Genomic DNA, 22,042 nt, shown 5'->3' with positions numbered 1-22,042 from the left:
ACTTCTCTGTATATACACGATGAAAAGAAATCGTGATATTTTTTCTCATAAATAATTCGTGCCATTAAAATGAACTCCGCAATATCAGTCCCTTCGCGATTTTTGATGTCGCGATAACAAACACTCACGATATGACGCGATCGGATGAGTGGATGGCGGTAGTGTTTAACTATTTTTTTTAAATATGGCATCTAGGGGAAGAATTTGAATGTAGCTTCTATGAGATGGCACGTCGGTTCGTCGGTGGTTTCAGTGCAAATGAAGAACTCAAAACACTAATTATCTCTTTTCTCCGAAGTTTCAGTGCTGACAACGCCGTCCCGCAATCGACAAAAACATCGCCTGCAATCTGTCTGGTTGCAGGGCTGCCAATAGTGAAGAAATAATAATATTTCGGGCTAAAAATTAAAAAAAAAATAAAGCTAAAATGTTGCGTAATAACATACTGAAAACCTGAATTGATAGCATTTATTCTAATGTTCTAAAAACATAAACAAAATAATACCCTTTTTTAGAAGTCCCATTAATAGATCAATGGCCTTTTATTGTTACAGTACTGGCAACACATGATTTTTTGACTTCTTAACATTCCACTAATTTTAAAACTTGCAAACCTGATTTACGTTCAAAGCTTCACAATTATCCGGACAATCTAAGAAATCTGCAGAGCACAATCTTATTGAATACATTGGAGACGTGTTGCCAAAGTCGAACGGACACTCTACTCTAAAGAAGCTACACAATAATTTCAATTAATTCCACACAATACAGTCTCATTTTCGTCTTTGAATTTCAAGCTTATTGCTAATCTCATATTAGCTTATTGCATGCTCTCAACTTAGTGTTCTAAAATGCACTTCCACTGTTATCAATAAAGAGCTTTTAATGCCAATATCAATGCATGAGTTTGTATATTGTGTGGAAAATTTACAACCCGAAAGTCCGGGAATTGAACCCGCCGCCTCCAGCTTGGTAATACCGTGCCTTTACTGACTAGGCTAGGAGTTCCCACACAATACAGTCTTCTTCATTTATTTATTTATTTATTTATTTGTCTGCATCAACAGGCTGTGTAAAGCCCCAATGATGATTTAAGTAACTTATATAGGTAAATCAAAAAAATAAAAACTAAGAATAAAATACATAAATAAAACACACAATCATTCACGGTTAACTGTGCCAGAAAAGAACGATGAGAAGTATCTTCGTAGCAGCTGTCGAGGCATATGGAAATCGAAGATGCCCGAGACTCGATTGAACACTCGTTGCAGCCCACCTATTGTACCGTTCATGCCATAGTTTGTGCGCTGAAGTGGCAATCTCAGCATAACGTTGTTACGTAGCGCACGGGGTTGGACGTTAATGTTGACTTGCCCCAAGATTGCACTGCAATCAATTCTACCTTGTAAAGTGTCCGCAATGAACAGGGCCCTAGAGGTGTCTCTTCTAGTACGGAGAGGCTCCAGATCAATCAGCTGGCAACGACTTTCATAGCTGGGCAGATGAAATGGGTCTCTCCAAGGCAGCTTCCGCAGAGCGAATCGAAGAAAACGGCGTTGAACGGACTCAACTCTCTCAGCACCATTGTTGTAGTTTGGACTTCAGACCGTAGAACAATATTCCAGAATGGATCGCACCAAGGAACAGTACAGTGACTTCAAACAGTAGATATCGGAGAAATTCTTTGCTATCCTGAAGATAAATCCCAATGTCCTAGACGCCTTGTCGACAACGTACGAGATGTGCTGCTTGTACGTAAGTTGAGAATCTAGAATAACACCCAGATCTTTCACATGGTTCACACGGTCGATTACAGTGCCGATAAGTTTGTATTCAAATGTGATTGGTTCTTTCTTCCGAGTAAAAGTGATCACTGAACACTTAGTGGGGTTAACCACCATTTGGTTCAAATTACACCAGCTGGCAAAGGCTTCGAACTGACGTTGAAGGAAGTGACAGTCATCAATCGAGTGGATTCGTAGGTAGATTTTAAGATCGTCTGCATACGATAGTCGTGGGCCTTCGATGACCAAGTTCACGTCATTGAAGTAGAGTAAGAAAATCAAAGGTCCGAGGTGACTTCCTTGAGGTACATATTCCTGACGTAGCTAGATAGATATTGGACCGGTTGTCATCAATGGCAACCATCAGTTGCCGATCAGTGAGATATGAACGAAACCATCGCAAGAGGTTGCCGCTGACCCCAAGTCTATGCAACTTGGCAATCGCGATGACATGGTTTAGCTTATCGAAGGTAGCTGACAAGTCGGTGTATATGACGTCTGTTTGAGTCCTCTCTGCCATGCTTTCCGTAAGATACGATGTCAAACACAGCAGATTTGTGGAAGTAGAACGACCGGAAGTGAAGCCGTGTTGATCACCACTTAGATACTGCTTACAATGAGAGAGTAGAGGCTCCATGATGACTAACTCGAATAACTTCGAAACTGCGCTCAACGACGTAATTCCACGATAATTGTCCACGCCCCTTTTTCGGCGATATGCTTTTTCAGGAATACGAATGGAACGCCATCGGGTCCTGGATTGAAGGACGACTTGAGTTGTGATGCGGCAGTGGAAATCATCTCGACGTTGACATCCATCGCACCCAGTGTTTGACCGTACAGTGGAACATTACTAGCTGCTAGGGTAACGTGTTCGTCAGTTAATCCCTCATTCGTGAAAACACTGGCGAACTTCTCAGAAAACAAGCGACAGATCTGCTGAGGAGTGGAAGCAACTGCTCCATTCAACACCATTGAAGAAGGTAGGCCGGATTCCTTGCGCTGCTCATTTACGTAATTCCAGAATGACTTCGGGTGCGACTTGAGTTTCCTCTGAATCCCTCGTTGATATCGCGAATAGCATCGACGGCTAACTCGCTTGAACTCATAATTGAGCCTAACGTAGTGACGTTTCAGCGAAAGCGTACGATACTTAGTGAATTTTCTTAATGCAGCTCTCTTGGTCGACTTCAACCTACGCAGTTCACTCGTCTGCCAGGGAGGATGAGAAATTTTACGGTGAACTCTTTTCGGAACGTGCCTGTCAATGACATAAGCCAAGACATGTGAAAACGTTTGCGCAGCGGTTTCAACATTATCAGGATCGAGGATGCTCTCCCAATCTATACTAGATAGCACGTTGACGATACTACGGTGATCGGCTTTCCGGAAATCGTATGACACGGTCGTGGAAATGTCGTCAAAGACCCGATCGTGATTGTCAGCAACAGTGACAACCAAGGGAGGGTGATGATATACTTGCTTTACTAGTGGAGAAGGTGCCGTGGAGATGAAAGGAGCGGTGTCCTGAACGCTAACGAAGCAGAGGTCCAGGCTACGGTTGTTTTCGTTGACTACGTGGTTTATTTGAGATATAGTTGCTGTACTATAGCAGTCGAGAAGGCTAACTGATCCTGTATGAAATACAGAGTGTACAGGGTCTGGGTAGAGAAAGCCGCTGTAAGATGGTTTCCAGGAAACACCGGGTAGATTGAAGGCACCCAGAACGATTATCTCATCAGTTGGTGTCGCACTCTCCATTATGGTAAAAACGGACCGGCAATGGGTATCGATAAGTTCGTTGTCACGAACCCGGTCAGGTGCAATATACACCGCACATAGATACAGTGTGCGATCGCTCAGTTCTACGGCCACCCAAACTTGTTCCACACAGTTCCACAAGACGTTTTCAATAGCTCTCGCCTTTAACCCGGAACGAACTGCCACGAGAACACCACCTCCAGTAGATTTCCTTTAGTTAACGTCGGTCTCTGTTCCGCAATCTAGTGCCAATCACCGACGGACATCGATTGCCATCCAACGGCTTTACTTCCCTTCCAAAGGAAGACGTGACCAGAGATTTGTATGCCTCAGAAATATCCCACCGACTCCGAGCTGGGCAAAACAGGTGCATAATAGCGCTCCTCAATGGTTGTCGGGCTCTGCCAGACGATCGGCGACTTGTGTTCTCTGTGCATCTGAACTCCGATTCTTACCTCCACGCGGTACTCGGTGGGGTTGCTGGCTATGATGCGTTGTAGCGAGTAAAGCGAACAAGAACGGGGGAGTCCGAAGGTTTTGAGTGTGTGCAGGATGGGACCTAGTCACGTCTTAGGCCCATCCGATTACCGTGCTCAGCCTTTCTGGCGGCAGTCAGTTGTCTACCGGGCTTTAAACAATTGTAGATAGTGGATTTCGTGTGGCTAAAGTTTGTTCAGGAATAATGCATTCTGTAGGTAGAGTGTATGGACCTACTTCTAGCGTCCACGTTGGAAGCAACGGAGCGATTCGGGCTGGCAGATGGAACCTCCCGTCTTATGTGTTTCCGTTCAGTGTGACAGGGGTGAGGCACTGTCCTATATTTTTCCCCAAGGGTTTACATTGGGAGTTGATTTAATGAATAATAAAATCAGCTATTGTGAGGGTCGATGGACCCTGGCGAAAAATAAACGTAGCAGAACGATTGTTCTCCTCCTCGTGGAGGCAATCGATGGAGGGAAGAAGGTAGTGTGGAACCATCTCGATGTGACTTTAGCGGTTAAGCGTTTTGCTGGGCATACCGCGCTACATTCTAGAGGTCAGTGATCTTGCTGATGCTGAAAAGCTTAAACAGATCACTGAACTAAGTGGAGGGTTCAAGGTTCGGGTGGGTGCACACTAGAGTGATGCAAAATTTGAAATTTTCACTCCACAATACATAAACGATTCCAAATCGGATCCTGACTAACCTCTCAAAGTTTGAACCCATTTGGTGAGAAACTGAGATGGCACAAACCATTTGAAATTTGTATGGGAATTACTATGGTGAAACCAAGATTTTTGTTCATGTTTATCTAATAATTCATCATATCGGTCTGCTTCAAAAGCTTTCAACTGTGCTTGTAGGAAATTTTCCCAGCTACAACTTTGTTCAAGACCACTTTTTGATTAAATGCAAGGATCGAAAGTTATCAATGGTTCAATGCGCTGATGTCTTATGATCATCATCAATCAACTGCTCAGCAGGCAACATTGGTGTTTCTGGGGCGTTGAATAGGACACACAAATCATGGCTACTATGTCACACTGCAAAATACAGTGTTGCCTACATAGCAGCTGCTTGATCATGTCATAAGTTTTCCAATCTCTTAAATAATTAATAACTTTTTTCTGTCTCATTTTACATAGAAACGATCTTCTGCAAAATTTTAGCTGAGAAAATTTTCTATAAGAATAGCTATCGAACTGTTTCGCAGCTTATTATGGAAAAGGACTAGAAGGCAATGAACAAAAAGTTGAGATTTCTCATAGTAATTTACATGTAAACTTCAAATGGCTTGTGCGAAGTCTGTTTCTAACCAAATGAGTTGTAACTTTGGGAGGCTAATCAGGACCCGATTTGAAACCATTTAAGCACTGTGGAGCGAAAAAGTCAAAATTTGCATCAGTCTACTGCACACCCTACATTGAACGAAATTCGTTGCGTGATATCTAGTGTGGATATCATCAACGAATCGGAGCAGATTCTGATGCAGCATTTTGCTACAAAAGGTGTAATAGATGTCCACAGAATTTGTAAGGGTAGTGGCAAGGGGAAGGTTAACATCTCATCCGTGGTGTTGACTTTCGAGGGGACCAGCTTTCCGGAAACGGTTAAGTTTGGTCTCCTCAGTATTAGGATCCGAGCGTACTACGCCTTGCCCTTGCAGTGTTACAACTGCTATTGGTATGGTCATGGTCGCGCAGGTTGCAAGAACAAGACCAGGTGCAGGGTCTGTTCAGGGGTCCACTCGGTTGCCGCGAAATGTGGAGCAAAGGCCTTCTGCTCCAATTGTCGAGGAAATCATCAGCTTACTAACCGTAGGTGCCCTACCTACGTGAAGGAGGCTGATATACTGCGTATTAAGACCAACCAAGGAGACACTTTGGGGATGCCAAGAGGGTTTATAGCGCGGAGAAGGGTGGAATGTCGTATGCAGAGTTTGCTAGGACTGTGCCTGTGGACTCTGGTAAGAGTTCTCAGGCGCTTTTTTTACCTCCCAAAGTTAAGAAGAAGAAGAAGAAGAATAAGAAGAATAAGAATAAGAAGAAGAAGAAGAAGAAGAAGAAGAAGTCAAAGCAGGGAGCTGCGAAATCTATCCCTCACGGCAAAGGGACAGATGGAGCTCCGCCTGCTAAGGGTGCCAAGACCGGCAAAAAGAGTACTACCAACAATCAATACGAAACTAACGATTTTAAATTGGCTCACCACTTTAGTAGCCTATTGGTCCCAAGCAAACGATTAACGTACCCTATTCTAGTCGAAATTCTAGTACTACGCAATGTTTGTTTTGATTCGCTATGAAAGTTTGACAGATAAAATGAGGGGTTATTGGTTTTTCCTATGTTTCGAGGGGTGATTCGACAAGCTTGGGACCGAAGATAGTACCAGAGGTGAGCCAAAAAGTTGAGCACGTTTCTTCGGGACCTACTTGTCTTAGAGTTACCTCTATGGTAGTACCCAGTGCAAGAATACTGGGGTTGGTGCTAGTCCGCCTGCCGGTATTGCGCGAGATGGTGCTACGAGTGGTAAGGCTACTGGTAGGGAGGGTGAAGTGCTAACCCAAGAGGTTGGCACCGACCCCTTGCCTGATGCCGAAACACCAACCGAAAAGGAAAAACAGCTCCTGGAAAAGTTGGTGGAAAGCCTACGAAAGGAGGTCGCCCTTGGCAAGGGAAAGATTAAACAGCTCAAGGCGTCGAAGACTCGCCTTGAGATGGAATGTGCTTCCCTTGTTGGACAACTCGAAAGAGTAGGCGTTAACCTCGATTCCGGTGAGAGCGAGGTTACTGTTCCCATGACCTGCCGGAAAAGGAAACAGACTGCCGGCCTCGAGGACACTCGTGGCCATAAGAGCCGTAAAAAAGGAGAAAACATAGCACCTTCTCCCCCTATTGACTCGGTATCGGAGCGCGAAAGCGATGCTGTTACCGGTAATAAGTAGTTACCATGTCTAATGTCCCACAACAGAATGGTAAAGAGCCATCGAACGTAATACTGCAATGGAATGTCCATGGGTTGCGATCAAAGTTATCTGAGATCCAACTTTTGACTAAGAAACTGAACCCTTGTGTCATCGCCCTCCAGGAAACGATGGTCAAGGTAGCAGATCTACCCCCAAACTATCTCGGTGGTAGATATAAGTGGTATATCAAGCCTCACATTAACGCCTACATCCACGGCACTGGATTGGTTGTTAGAGACGATATACCAAATAAGGTAGAGCAGTTGGATACTGAACTGGAGGCCACCGCGGTCACCATTCAGTTTCCGTATAAGCTGACTGTTGTTAGCTTATACATGGCCATAGCCTTTTGGGATGTAGCCAGCCAGTTTATCTGGCAGGTTGCCGATGACTTACACGGAAGTGATCATTTCTCTATTTCATTGTCACAGGCTGTAGACCTTCCGTCTACTGTGACAAGACTTAGATGGAACCTTGTGAAGGCAGATTGAGACGGCTTTGGCAAAGAAGTCTGTCGCCAACTGCCTGGTGATGACATGATACTTAGACCAGGTGACTGGATCCAAATCTTGAGTAAGGCCGCTCATCGTCACATCCCAAAGGCTGGAGGGAGGGGAGATATGAAAACTGTCCCTTGGTGGGGGACAGAAGTTCATACGGCGATTAAGGCTAGACGTAAATGTCTAAGGGCGCTGCGTAGGTTGCAGCTTGATGATCTCTCTAGGGCCAACAGATTGAGGGAGTTTCAGCTCGCTCGATCTAAATCTAGAAGCGTAATCAAAGCTGCAAAGCAGGATACATGGTCTGCTTTCACTGCGAACATATCGGAAACCACTAGCTCTGGTGAGCTATGGCGAAAGGAAAGTCTGTCGGTGGTAAGAATAGACATGTTGAGAGGGTGATTAAGTTAAATGGTGATTACACGAAAGACCCAGAACTGATCAGTGAGGCCTTTGCTGATCAATTTGCCAAGGTGTCGGCAAACAGCAATCACAGTGATGACTTCCTGCGTGTAAAGTCATTGGCTGAGGGGGAGTACCGCTAACATGAATCCCCTGTTTAGGGGATTACCTCTTGTCGACCGATTGGCTCTTCTTGACGCAATGAACGAGGCATGGCTTTCAGGCCAGATACTTGATGAGTGGAAAGAAGGGTTGGTGATACCGATGCCCAAACCTGATAAGGATAGAACCCAAACGGATGGTTATCGATCGATAACCCTGCTGAGCTGCATGGGAAAAACACTCAAGCGGATGGTTAATCTTCGTCTGTCAACTGAGCTGGAGAGGCAAGGACGGATCCACCCACAGCAATACGTATTTCGATGCGGCTATGGTTCGGAGACATCCTTCTCTGAGCTCGATCATTTATTGGGCAAGGCCTCGTCGGAAGATTTGCATGTTGATGTAATCTCCCTCGATTTGCCCAAGGCTATGATATGACATGGAAACTTCCTATCTTGACTGCCCTCAACAAGTAGGACTTCCAAGGATGTATGTTCAACTACGTAGAAAACTTTCTACAGAACCGTAGGTTCCGAGTTTTGAACGCTGGTGTAACCTCTACCCAAAGGTTGCTGGAGAATGGCATCCCACAAAGGTCTATCATCTCATTCTCATTGCGATGAACTCAGTGTTTGAACGCATTCCCAAGGATGTACGCATTATCGTGTACGCCGATGATATTACCCGCATCGTGTTTGGTAAATACGGTAGGGTGTTTAGGCATAAAATGCAGGATGCAGTTCAGTCTGTCGTTGACTGGGCAGATAGTGTTGGGTTTGTGATTTCCCCCGAGAAGTCCAAACTGTTGCACGTCTGCTTTGGCCATCATCACAGACCGAGTCTGTCTTCCGTTACTATCGATGAGCATGCGGTCAAGGTCGTGCGCGAGATGAAACTGTTTGGTGTGACTATTGATAAAAAGCTCCGATTTGTTAAGCACGCCAAGTTGGTGAAGGATAACGTCAACAGCAAGTGGAATATCCTTCGGACCCTAAATGGTCGCTTTTCTGAAGCCTCTCGTCGTAAATTGACCAAGGTTGCTAGGGCTCTGGGTGTCCCTAGCATCCTTTACGGAGCGGAATTGTGGAGCAGGGGTGGTGTCTTCCTGCAAGAGATTCTGGAACCTCATTACAATGAGGCGTACAGAATTTGTAGTGGAGCGCTGAGGTCTTCACCAATAGCTTCCCTGTTGGTGGAGAATGGTAAGGTACCTTTGGTGAATGTTGTAACCGAAGACCTGGCCATTAAGGCGCTGAGGTTATTGGAAAGATATCCCATCCTCAATGACAGGCCCACGGTTGCAAGGGCGAGAGGATGGTGGAGCGACTTAACGGGGGTAGATTTTTCCACGTTAGGCTGTGGCAACGGGCATGGAGCATCCCAAGTTGATTGGAGGGTTAAAGCTATGTGCGGGGCGAATGTGGCGAAATCTGCATTCAGGGAGGTTGCTGCCTCATACGAGAGAAGGCCCATGCTATTTACGGACGGTTCTTTGATCGACGAGGAAGTTGGTTATGGGGTGTCTGGGGAGGCCATAAGCAGGCTTGATGGAGCCTCGCTCGCTAGTTTGAAATGAGCCGAGCGTAGCATTTTTCTGAGAAGTAAAATGCCTACTACCAAATCATTCCACTGAGCTTCAGAGCTTGTGAGCGAAGTGGGATGAAATGAGAGTGAGGTTTGCTGCCATTCATATTCATGTTTTCTTACTCTCACTTTGGGTGAACTCTGAGCTTCTTGCGTCGAACAAAAAAATCACCCGGAGTCTTGAAAACCGCAACGCACGTCAAATCATCCTCACGCTGAAGTTCACTATCCCTCTCTCTCGAGGAGTTTTTGTTTACTTCTTCTATATTCCTGCCGCCACTCACTCGAGGTGAGGGCTGACTAAACTCACAGGACAAGAGTGTTTTAAAACCTCCAGTGAGTTTGAGGAGTTTCAGCAAGCCTGGCCATAAACCGCTGCGGCCGGTTATCCGGTCTCTGTGGTATCTTCTCAGCTGAGGCCTATGCTCTTCTGCAAGCTTGTAGGATAGCAAATGGGTCTCAGGCCGTTGTATTCTCTGACTCAGCGAGTTGTATTTCTGCCCTTGAGCATGGGCAGGTTGGACACCCATGGTTGTTGGAGGTGCAGCGGTACGCTAACATGACCTTTTTATGGGTACCTAGGCACGCAGGTTTACCAGGGAATGAGGCTGCTGATAGACTAGCTAACCAGGGTCGTCTTGCTCAGCTAGAGGTCACTTCGGTGCACTATAGTGACGCTACCCGCTGAGTGAAGCAGACCTCGCGATACGCATGGAATGTATCTTGGCATAACAACCGTGATGAATTCCTGCGTAGAATCAAGAACACTACGCAAGAGTGGATAGATGTACCCAATTCTCGAGATCAGATAGTTCTGACTTGGCTGAGGATTGGTCATACACGGCTCACTCATGGACCTCGTTTTAGTGGCAGTGTGGCCTACTGCCAGGGTTGCGGTGCGGTGTTAGATGTAAATCATCTATTTTTAGGAGTGCCCGGCTCGAGTACAATTGAGGGAAGAAATGGGTGTCGTTGGTTCAATCCGTGTTTTGGATACAATTCTGATCTCGTTAATAAGTGCTTTTAATTGAATCTTCAAGTATAACCAAAACAGTAACTTTTGCTTTAATACGCGAGTTTAAGTTGTTTTGTTTTTCGTACTATGAAAGTGTCAAAAACCAAGTGTTGTGGTTGAACTTAATTTTGCATGAAACATCGTAACGTGCGCCACGTTTTTGTTATTTTTCGAATAAAAAATATCATATCGGAGGACAATTAAAAAAAAGTGAAAAGTGATAAATTTGGCGAAAATTGTACTTGAAGACCAAGAAGTTAAGAGCTACTAAACATTCCGTGATTAAGATGATTTATTGCTCTGAAAATGACGGTAATAAGGCATTAATTCTTTCTAGGTCTCCGTGTGGGCCTTACGGTCGGAATAGCCACCTTTAGCCCCCTGATGACTCCATAGTTAGTAAGGTGCACTATAACTGCTATAACCCAGCATCCGAGGGCAGCGGATCAATGAAGGAATGACATTTTAATGCGTCTATCCAGATTTGCTGGTTGACTAGCCTAATGTTGCTTCTCTTTTTAATCCTTTGCCCAAAATTACAGAACAATTTCGCTGAGGTTGATAGGCCCGACACGCGAATAATTAATACCAACTTGAATCAGGAGAGCGAGAAGTGATTACAACGAAAATGAACTTTGCATGGAACTTCCTTCGGCTAGGGTCTCCCGGTCCTTGCAAAATACTTAAAATTGGATAACTCGCAGTGAACTCAATTTTGACTGGTTGCACTCCGTGTACAATCTCTAACGCAGAATACAAATTTCGCCTTCTTCCATCTTGAGACGATGTGATCCCGGAGAACCAGACGTCAAGTGGCAAGGTTAATTTATTTATTCCCCAAAAAATACCATCACGAATTCACGTAGCGTGCGAGAACCGCAACAACAATGCCAAGAATCAAACTGCCTCAACGGCTTCAACACAAATACATCCTCATCGTACATGCTAGATGGCAAATGGAAACCAGGTGGCGATCGCTAGTGAATGATACATTTACACATTCATACCGGTTGTTTGTATACAAAATATCATAACAATCGGTCAGATCATGTTTGCCATTTTAGATCGGGCAGGGCACCGAGAGGGTGACTCTCCCACTGATCGAGAGCGAGATAGATAAATCCCATCAACCAACCAGCAGCGATGGATGGATGGAACGAATGAAGTTTGAAGAGAGTGCGAGAGAAATCCGTCTTAAGACTCAAATACAACGAGAGTGGAAGCGGAGTGGCAGAACGGGAGAATAGAAAACTATGATCTATTTCTCGATTACTTTTTCGAAAGGAACGTATCAGCTTTTGTAAACAATGCATTTGACCGTCGATTTGGCGCAACTGCTAGCTCGCCCACGTATACTAACACCACTATCAGGTAGGGGAAATTGGTATGCGTGGACGAGCTACCAGGTGCGACAAATTTGCGATCAAATGCATTCTTTACAAAAGCTGATACGTCCCTTCGAAAAAGTAATCGAGATTTGGAGCATGTTCATTCAAAATTGATACTTCGGAAATAATTAAAATTATTGAAAATCTCGAGGTTGTTGATCGACCAATTTTTAACTAGTTGTTTGTCAAAATTAATTCCTTTTCTGTCAAATAAAAGGTACGCTGGAATACCAGGGCTATCTTTAAGGTGATACTCTAAGCAAGCCTTAGCGTGAAATTTCAAAGGCACAAATGTCAACTTCCACAAACTGTGCTACTACAAACAGAGAGTAGCAATTTCAAATTTGTATGTTTTGTGGAAGCTGACATTTGTGCCTTTGAAGTTTCACGCTAAGGCTTCCTTAGAGTATCACCTTAAATGTGTTATCTGACAAATTTGGTACCAAATAGGCATAGGTAAGGAGCGGCTGTTGACATTTGTGAAAACTGTTAATCTTGCCACTGCCGCTTCACTTTCGTTCGCATTGCGATTAAACCTTTATTGAAGTCGTTGCCGTTGGGCTTGTAGGCACCATTGGAGCGATTCTTTAAAACATGCAATTAATTATTCGTCGGTTCTGTTAATCGAAAGAATGGATTATCAAATAATGGCCATGTACAAGGAATAACTCATATTACCGCAATCCAGTCAAAACAAATGACTAGAAATAGATGAAGAGAATCTATAATTTAATTATGAGACATTCTGAAGAATCACTCTTGAATCACCAAGAAGAGACTGAAATATTTTCAATAGATATCCACTGTCTAATGACGATTATTATAGAAATTAATGCACAAACTAGACGACCGTTTTCCTGCGTTTGTTCCAGACATTAAGTTAAAATGTTCAACTGCTCGTTAATATCCAGCTGCCCCATCGATATAAATAAACGTTACGTTATTACTGTTTGCTTACTTTTTCGCTCACGACACCCAAAATGAGCGCGAGCATGAGGTCGCTCGCACGGCAGAAGCAAAATACAGAGAGGTACCGTTGTTTGCGGATGGAATTTTAGCCAGTATCGTCAAGTTATGGTTCGCGTTTATGCGGGAGTGATAACGCTTGATTTTCGTAGACAAAAATCATTAAGCAAACAACTGTGGATGACATTACAAGCTGTGATAACGTAGCTCCGAGCTACCATTATCACCAAAGCGTGGTGAGCTTGAGTTTCAAAATTTATGGTTTACATCCGAACGGAACCTGAATCTTCCATAACTGCTGGCAGCAGTAGCTTCGTGTCTGCCATCGGTGAAGAGTAAAGAGATATAGCAAACTATGCTTTCTCTTTCTAATAAAACGATGTGCAACGGAATCATTTTTTTGTCGAGTCAACTCCCCGCTCGATTTTTACATGTTGTGAATAGTCTCGCAATATGAAAGGAGCTTGAAAAATCAATATCAAGCATGCTATTTTGAGCGAATGAGAGTGAAAAAAAAATCATTTTACAATTGATTATGCCATCACTGCCTGCAGTGGCCTCATTGCGCAAGTCGAAACGAAGCATTTTTTGTATGAACTCTTGAATGAAAAAGTTTTTCGTTTCGACTTGCGCAATGAGGCCTCTAGTTTTTGGTAATGAAGATACCATTTGCGATTAGTAAGGAATACCGGCTAAAACTCCACTCGCAAACAACGGTACCTCTCTGTAAACTCAAAGTCTGCTGAAACATAAGCAAGTGGAAACCTGGGAAGCGATGCAAACCGAGAGAGCGACACCCCGACGCCTAAACCTAAACAGTTCCTCGGTGCCTGCGAGTGCGTTCGGTTCGCAATGGGTTTTCTCATCACCACGGTGTGCCTGGTTCTGCCCGTTCTAGGGCTACTGTACTACTATGTACGGCGCAAATATTGCTACTGGTCCGATCGGAACGTCACGCACGTTCGCGGTTCCCTACCCATGGGATCGTTCAACGAAATGGGATCCAAGAAGCACTTCACAGAAGTACTGGAATCCGTCTACCAACGGTTCAAAAAGTCACACGCTGCGATTGGAATGTATCTTGGCATTAGACCGATACTGATCGTCAACGATTTGGATTTGGTAAAACAGATCCTGATCAAGGATTTCAACAACTTCCGCGATCGAGGTATGTTCTTCAACGAACGAGACGATCCCCTGTCGGCTCATCTGTTTTCGATCGAAGGAGAACGATGGCGTTTTCTACGGAACAAGCTCAGCCCAACGTTCACTTCCGGTAAGATCAAGTACATGTTCCTCACGATTCGGGAGATCGGTGAAGAATTTTTGGCCAGTTTTGATCGGTATGTGGAACGGAAGGAACCGGTAGATGTTAGCATTTTGGCTCAGCAGTTCACTTGCGATGTGATTGGATCGTGCGCTTTCGGTTTGCAATGTAATGCTTTGAAAAACGAGAGCTCGCATTTGTTGGATATAGGCGATAGGATGTTCAATCCGAAACCCTTGGAGATGGTGTGGATGTTGTTTCTTATCAGCTTCCGAGATTGGGCTGTAAAGTTAGGCCTCAAACAAACGCCGGCAGATGTGACGGCGTATTTCGTAGATGTCGTGCAAAAAACGGTGGATCACAGGGAGAAGAACAATGTAACACGTCCGGACTTTTTGCAACTGTTGATGCAGCTGAAAAATAGGGGAACAATAGAGGACGATGAAGAAGATTCGAAGGATACCATAACGATGAATGAAGTGATCGCACAAGCTTTTCTGTTCTTCTTTGCCGGATTTGAAACATCATCTAGGGCCCTATCGTTTGCATTGTTCGAGCTTGCGCATAATCCTGCTGTTCAAGACAAGGCCCGTGAAGAAGTTCAACGAGTTATCGCAGCTCACGATGGTCACATAACATACGAAGCGGTCAAGGAAATGATCTATCTAGAACAAATCGTCAATGGTGGGTTCAAAATGTTTCTATCCTTCGTTTTCATGTTCCAATAATTTTATCTTCATTGCAGAAACACTTCGCAAGCACGCCCCGATAGGAAATTTAATTCGCGTTGCCAACGAAGCCTTCCAGATTCCCACACAGGACCTGACCATCGAGAAGGAAACACTGGTGATGATCCCCATCCATTCGATTCATCACGATCCTGAAATCTACCCAGATCCGTCCCGGTTCGATCCGGACCGTTTCTCCGCAGAAGCTGTGAGTGCCCGCCATTCGCACAGCTTCCTCCCATTCGGCGATGGACCGAGAATGTGCATCGGAATGCGATTCGCCCTGGTGGAGGTCCAGTTCGGAATCGCTCAGCTGCTCAGCCGGCTACGATTCAGCGTGAACGGGCGCACCCAGCTGCCGCTGCGGTACGATCCGAAGGCCAATGTAGCCAAAGCCTTGGGCGGCCTCTGGTTGGATGCGGAGAAGATTTGAGCGCCGTTCGCCGAGATGTTGAAGTGAGGGGCAGGAATATAATGGATCCAAACCTGGTTACCCGAGAGATGACGCTTTTGAAATTGGTTGCTCTGATCATTTTCCTTGTATGGGAGATGAGGTGTGGCGCTTTTTCATGATACGGCATAATAATTCCTGTTATAACTAATTGAATATATGTGAATAATGATAACAAATCAATCTATAATCACTTTTTAATAAATTTTCCATATGGACTCCAACAATCCCCCTCTATTCTATATTGCCAATTTAAGCCTTGCTTTGTAGAAAAATTACGTTTTTATATGATGATTATGATTGTACATTGATTTAACATTTTAATTGACTCTTCATCATTTATTGGATATTCTAATTCTAGTTGCGTGTTTCAACTAGTTCACCGAACGGTGCCGGTGGTGTAGTGGTAAGCGTGATTACCTTTCACCCCAGCAGGCCTGGGTTCAATCCCAGTCGGCGCCGGGATGTTCTGAGGTATAACATCTCTGATCATCTGAAGTAAAGCCGTTGGTCCCCGGTTCATGAGTTGATGGGTCGATAGGTAGGGTCCAGATGTGGGAGCTGCCTTCCTGGCACGTCGGTAGCATTGGTGCTCAGCACGGAAAACAAGATCGACGGAAAAAAACAAACCAAAGGAAAAAAAAAAAAAATAGTTCACCGAATACTCCTTAGGGGGTGAGTTTTGTTTAAATTGAAAAATGTGATAACCTACCTATCTACGAGTATACCTTAACCTAACGTGCTAGATCACGTATGATCTGTTGATCTGATCTACCAGGTGTCTCTGAACCTTTACTGGAGAAATAATCTCCGTTCTTCTAATGTTTGAATTCCAGCCAGGAGGTGGATCTTAGAGTTTCGAGTCCACGGAGAACTGCTTAGGATCATTCTAAGGATCTCGTTCTGGATCCTATGCAGTTTAACATGATGGCATTTGAAACAACTCTCCCAGCTTGGCATGCCATACTCAATAACAGGTAGGATTAGTTGTCTATAGACAGCGGATGATAAGTGGATACAGTGATCTTATCAAGATGTTGCACTTGGTGTTAGTTTTATCAATATGCTCCCTAAAAAAGCTTGCTGTCAAGTGTAAGTCCGAGCAATTCAAGCAGATCTTATTATTTCAAGATGGAACAAGTCTGACACAATATGATGATCTGGGTCATTGCCAAGTTGATACGGATCTTCCAGTTGTCGAAATACACACACAGGACAGACTTTTTCCGTCTGAGAATATTGCTTACTCGAATCAGTTGGTGAGTAGTCGACCGACCTTGTCGAAAATCAAACTGCTCCTCAGGTAAGATATTATTTTCGTCGGCAGATGTTAGAAGACGCCGGTATATCGCTTTTTCAAGAAGCTTTGATAAACCTGAGAGAAGGTTGATAGGTCTGTAGCTGAAAGAAGAGGAAGGATCTTTCCCAGGTTTACGGATGGGTATGACTTTGGTTAACTTCCAGCACGAGGGAAAGTAGCCAAGCCTAAGGCACGGATTGAAAATCAGTGCCAGGTAAACGTAGAATCTAGAACTCAAATGTTTGAGTTCTAGATTCAAGATGTTATCGAAACCTGGGGCCTTCATGTTTTAGGAAAATTTGATATAGGCCAACAGATCGTCAGCTGAAATCTCTGAAACTGCGGGGAAGTTGCTGGGAATCAAATGGAGGTTGGTTGCATTTTGAGCAACAGCAGCCTGATTTTTTGTCCGAGATTATGGGAGCTGACGAAGTGTTGGCCAATCACGGCAGCCTTCTCAACAGGAGTTATCAGATGAACCACTGAATCATCGGAACGATTCAGTGGAACTAGTGGTGGAATGGGTATGGGCTCTGGTTAATTTCTAGAAAGGCTTTGCACAATCAACTTGAATTCACAATCGAATTAAATTTAAGCCTTGCATTTGTCGATTTGCTTCTGACGTAGGATTACGTTTTTAGGCAACATATTGGGGGAGCAATTAAAAAAAAACAAAATCGGCGCGTTACGAAAAGTGGTCATATTTTGACCACTTATAACTCTGTCAATAGCGGATGGACTTAAATTCTAAACAAGCCAATCGATTGGAAATTTTACTACGAAATGAACATTTCTTCAATTTTCAATAGGTACCTAACTGTTGCAGTGGTGATCAAAATGATCACCGATTGCCTGCAAAAAGCGCTTTCCCCAACACAGTTTTCAAAATCGTATTCCATCCGATCTTATTCAATTAACGTGGGTGGTGGTGTCCGGTCTGTCTTCTTTAGCAGCAGCAGCAGCAGTGGTTTCGGCGCGTGGCGTTGAATACTGTTCTCCAGTACACATTGAAAGGTTGCCCGCAAGCAGCGAGATGCAGCCTACATGAGCGTCCATTCACTAAAGAAGGAGGAAGAAGCAACACCGCTACTGATCGGATTCAGTAGCTCTTCGGAAGTTGCATTGGACCATCTATGCCAAGCGCGTCACCCTCGTTCCAAACAACATACAGATCGCCAGCCTCATCCGTGTTGAACACCCTAATAGCTCAGCATTACTCAACCTTCACGACAAAACGGTCCTTTTCAGGATCACCATACATTTGTTAAAGAGTATTTGCTGAACATCAATTCCCATAAGTTTAAATCTAACATACCAACCCTAGTAGCACGCTTGTCACAAATCAATTGTAGACACTTATATACGACTTATTTCAGTCATAAACAAGTTGCTGTAACTTATTGTGATGAAAGTGTGCTACTCGGGAAGTAACGGTGCCGGTGGTGTAGTGTTTGCATCATTGAGCAATGTCAAAATTAAAAAAATTCTCAAATATTTCGTTTTCGAGTTTTTTTATTTATTCAAAGGGAGATATTTCTCAGAGTCTTAAACTATGTTAATCATCGATCGAGTATCCACTTGCTGCAATTACGGCCTAATAATGTGGTCTGGATCCATTTCTCTCCAGGTACGGGTCAATGTTTGTCTAAGGCTTGCTGTACTCGGGTGGCGTTTAGAACAGGCCTTGGCCATCATGACGCGCCATATTGAATAATCCAGCGGATTAAGACCGGGGCTGGATGGCGGCCACATGTTCTTCGCCCAGAACGGAAGATGTTCCTGCAACCACTTCTGAGTACGGTTCGAGGTGTGGCACGGAGCCCCATCTTGTTGAAATACAACATTTGGCTTCGGACCGTACTGTTCTTTGATCCACGGAAGAACATTCTTACTTAAAATCCCGATGTAGACTTCCGTGTTGACCTTGTCGCCTTCTGGAATGAACACCAGGTCCATTTTTTGCCATCGGAAGCCACCAATCCAAACACCATAAACATGCTCGGTGAACAGGATTACCGGATTTTTTCGCTTAAGGAAGTTCAAGATTTTCTTGCATCGTTCGACTCGTAGCTCCCGGATTGCGGTTGGTAATCATGTGAGTTTTTTTTCCGTGCCCTTGACTTTGCCCGCAATCTTTCTTTACGATCTTCCGTGCCGTAAGGTCACTGATCCCGTGTTCCTAAGCCATTTTCCTTATTGAACGCACTGGATTCACCAGAATCTTCCTTTTGATAGCAGCGATAACCCTCGGTTAGGAAAGGTTGTTGAGGGGTGGGGGGGGGGGGGTAGGAAAGGTTGTTGATGAGTGGGGGAGGGCTTAGGAAAGGTTGTTGATGAGTGGTGGTGGGGGGTTAGGAGAGGTCGTTGAGGGAGGGGAGAGATTGTTGTGAAGGGGGGAGGGGAAGAGATTGTTGTGAAGGGGGGAGAGGGAGAGATTGTTGTGAAGGGGGAGGGGGAGAGGTTGTTGTGAAAGGGGGAGGGGGTTTACATCATTATTGTGGTCACACCGTGATCCACCTTAAGTCGCTGATTTGGTCCTGCTTACTGCAGGACCAAGCGCCACGCCGTCCGAAGCGACAATGAGCAAAAGCTAGTTAGTTTTAGTTTAAATGATCTTTATTTTAGTTTAACTTGGACGATTACCATATAAATTTTTACTAAGTGATTTAATTGCTTTCTTCATCTTTAGGTATGGGCAAAATTCAAAATTTGTTTTACAGAATTAGTCCTAGACTTAGTACACGGTCGACCACCTTGGTGGGATTGGTTTGTTTTGTTTTTAGAATTTGAAGAGAAACTACTTAATACTACTATTTACAGCTTAAAACTAACCTACTCTACTATATACACTTAACCTACTATGTACAAATTGCTTATTAAAGCATGTTCAGAAAGATTGCATTTTAGAATAAATTTAGTTGTCATATCATCAATTTTGGAATCTACTTTGGGAATTTCTGCCTCTTGATGGAGGTCTGCTATTCTTGTGTCGAATGGACGATCTAGGATCATCCTCAACACTCTATTCTGTGCAACCTGGATTTTGTTCCTGTGGGTCTGAGCGCACGATTCCCACACCGGGGCGGCATAGAAGATCGCGGGGGCTATGATCTGTTTGTAAACAGCCAGTTTGTTTTGCCTTGAGAGGCGGGATTTGCGGCAAATGAGCGGATACAAACACCTAACCAAGGCGGAGCACTTAACTAGGGTTTTCTCTATGTGCGAGCGGAACAGGAGCTTCTCATCGAACAACATCCCGAGATAAGTAACATCAGTGGACCACTCGACCCTTGTACCATCCATTATTACGGTACAGGAGGGAGACGGTTTAAGTTTTAATGATTGTCTGTGAAGGAACATGATCGCTTGGGTTTTCGAGGCGTTGATTTTGATTTTCCACGTGGTGGCATAATCAGTAAAGGTGTCAAGGCATCGTTGGAGCTTGTTCGTAATTTCACGAGGCATCCTACCCTTGACAGCTATCGCGGTGTCATCTGCAAACAGAAAGAACACGCAACCGTCTCCTAGAGGAGGGATGTCCGACGTGTAGATGCTGTAAAGCAGTGGTCCCAGCAGACTCCCTTGCGGAACACCTGCTGGGATCGGAAATTGTCCCGAAAGGGAACTATTCAACGACACCCTGAACGACCTTTGCTGGAGATAGTTACGGGTGGTTTTCACAAGGTATGGTGGAAAGTTAGAGTTACAAAGCTTGTATATAAGTCCGTCGTGCCAGACATTGTCAAACGCCTTTTCGACGTCTAACAAGGCCATGGCTGTGGACTTGGATACAGCTTTGTTACTTCGGATGTTATTCATCACCCGCACTAGCTGATGATTGGTGGAATGCCCCTTGCGGAACCCGAACTGTTCCGGAAGAAGAATGTCATGTTCCTCCACAAACTTGTTTAGTCGGCTGAGGATCAATTTTTCGAACAGCTTGCTCAGCGCTGAGAGCAGGCTAATCGGTCTGTAGCTTGACGGTAGTGAAGGGTCTTTCCCAGGTTTGCGGATCGGGATGATTTTTGCCACCTTCCAGATGCTTGGAAAGTAGTGCAGCTCCAAGCATCTGTTGAAGGTGGCAGCTAGCAGCGAGTACACCCTCGGGCTGAGATTTTTCAACGCTAGGTTGAATATTCCGTCAAACCCGGGAGCCTTCATGTTCTTACTGTATTTCAGCGCTGAGCAAATTTGTTCCTCTGTAATCCGTTCTTCTGGAGGGACGGCACAAGGGGAGGCATCTAACGTCAGGACGCACTGCGCAACCTGGTTCTCGAGTGGACTTGGGATTTTAGAGCCAAGCAAATGCGACTGGGCAATGTGCTCCCCAATCGCATTGGCCTTCTCTTCGTTGGTGATAAGCCGTTCGTCATTGACTCTAAGTGGTGGAATGGGCTTGGGGTGAGACTTCAGCACCTTGGCAACCTTCCAGAATGGTCTGGAACGGTCGTCCAGGTTCTGAACGAGCCGCCCGAAACTCTCGTTCCGGATTGAGACCATTCTGGAAGCGATCTGCCGATTCAGATCGACCATTTCGTATTTACGCTGCAGATCCCCAGTCCGCTGAAACTGGCGTCTACGAACATTTCTGAGCCGAATCAAGAGTTTGGTGTGGGAATCAATTGCTTGAAACTTACCCCTCACAGGAACTCGTCGAACGCACTCTTCGTCAGCCACGGATATGGCTTGATGGAGACCCTCCAGGGCCCGGTCGATGTCATCCACTGTGTCGAGCGGTGGGTTGTCGTCGATGTGGCGGTCGACCACGCGTCGAAACTGAACCCAGTTGACTCGATGGTAGTCCTTCCGCTGGCACGGTGCAGGGGCCACGTTGTAGCCCAGCTCGGTCAGCACCGGTTGGTGGTCCGAACTCAGGTCGTTGACGGCAACCGGCTTGGCTAATCTGGTGTTTGCCAAGAACAGGTCCAGCGTCGATGGGTTGCCCGTCGGTGATGTGAAGGTTGGTTCGTCCGGAAACCAGACGGAATAGAGACCATGCTGGGAATGGTCGAATAGCAGGCGGCCGTTCTGGTTCTGCTGGTAGTTCCGCCAGGCCTCGTGCCGGGCGTTCAGGTCCCCTCCGATTACAAAGCGGGCATTGGTGTGGGTTATGATGGCAAGGTCGTTCTTGAACTGCTGTGCTGTACCATTGCTAACGGTACATTGCCGGGGGCAGTAGGCGGCGATGAACCGGACGTTTCCGGTCGATGTGTCCACCTCTATGCCAACGGCCTCGATGATGGAAGTGCGGTAGTGGGGTAGGGTGCAGTACTTGATGCCTTTCTTGATGATGACCGCGACACCGCCCCCCCTGGAGCTGGTGCGATCAAGCCGGACAATGCTGTGGTCGG

General features: G+C 45.1%; 2 protein-coding genes across 4 annotated transcripts in view; one reads left to right on the top strand and one right to left on the bottom strand.

The window, feature by feature from the left end:
• Calx (sodium/calcium exchanger 3) overlaps nucleotides 1–22,042 on the bottom strand; it is a 771,840-nt gene that overhangs the window by 118,904 nt on the left and 630,894 nt on the right. The window lies entirely within an intron of this gene.
• LOC135702908 (probable cytochrome P450 6a14) lies at nucleotides 13,784–15,527 on the top strand. The gene is made up of 2 exons (XM_065223964.1): nucleotides 13,784–14,896; nucleotides 14,958–15,527. The coding sequence occupies exons 1-2, from the start codon at nucleotides 13,798–13,800 to the stop codon at nucleotides 15,371–15,373; spliced, it is 1,515 nt and encodes a 504-aa protein (XP_065080036.1). The 5' UTR covers nucleotides 13,784–13,797; the 3' UTR covers nucleotides 15,374–15,527.

Source organism: Ochlerotatus camptorhynchus, unplaced genomic scaffold (genome assembly GCF_037179485.1).
Source record: "Ochlerotatus camptorhynchus isolate MF236.1 unplaced genomic scaffold, CSIRO-AGI_Acam_v1.1 ptg000203l, whole genome shotgun sequence".
Taxonomy (NCBI): Eukaryota; Metazoa; Arthropoda; class Insecta; order Diptera; family Culicidae; genus Ochlerotatus; species Ochlerotatus camptorhynchus.
This window is presented reverse-complemented; position numbering and strand designations above follow the sequence as displayed.

What these genes read in the sequence shown, in the direction of transcription:
- LOC135702908 (XM_065223964.1), top strand. Translation starts at nt 13,798, where the DNA reads ATGGGTTTTCTCATCACCACGGTGTGCCTGGTTCTGCCCGTTCTAGGG. An exon ending in TCTAGAACAAATCGTCAATG is followed by an intron (nt 14,897 to 14,957) that starts GTGGGTTCAAAA and finishes TCTTCATTGCAG; the next exon opens with AAACACTTCGCAAGCACGCC.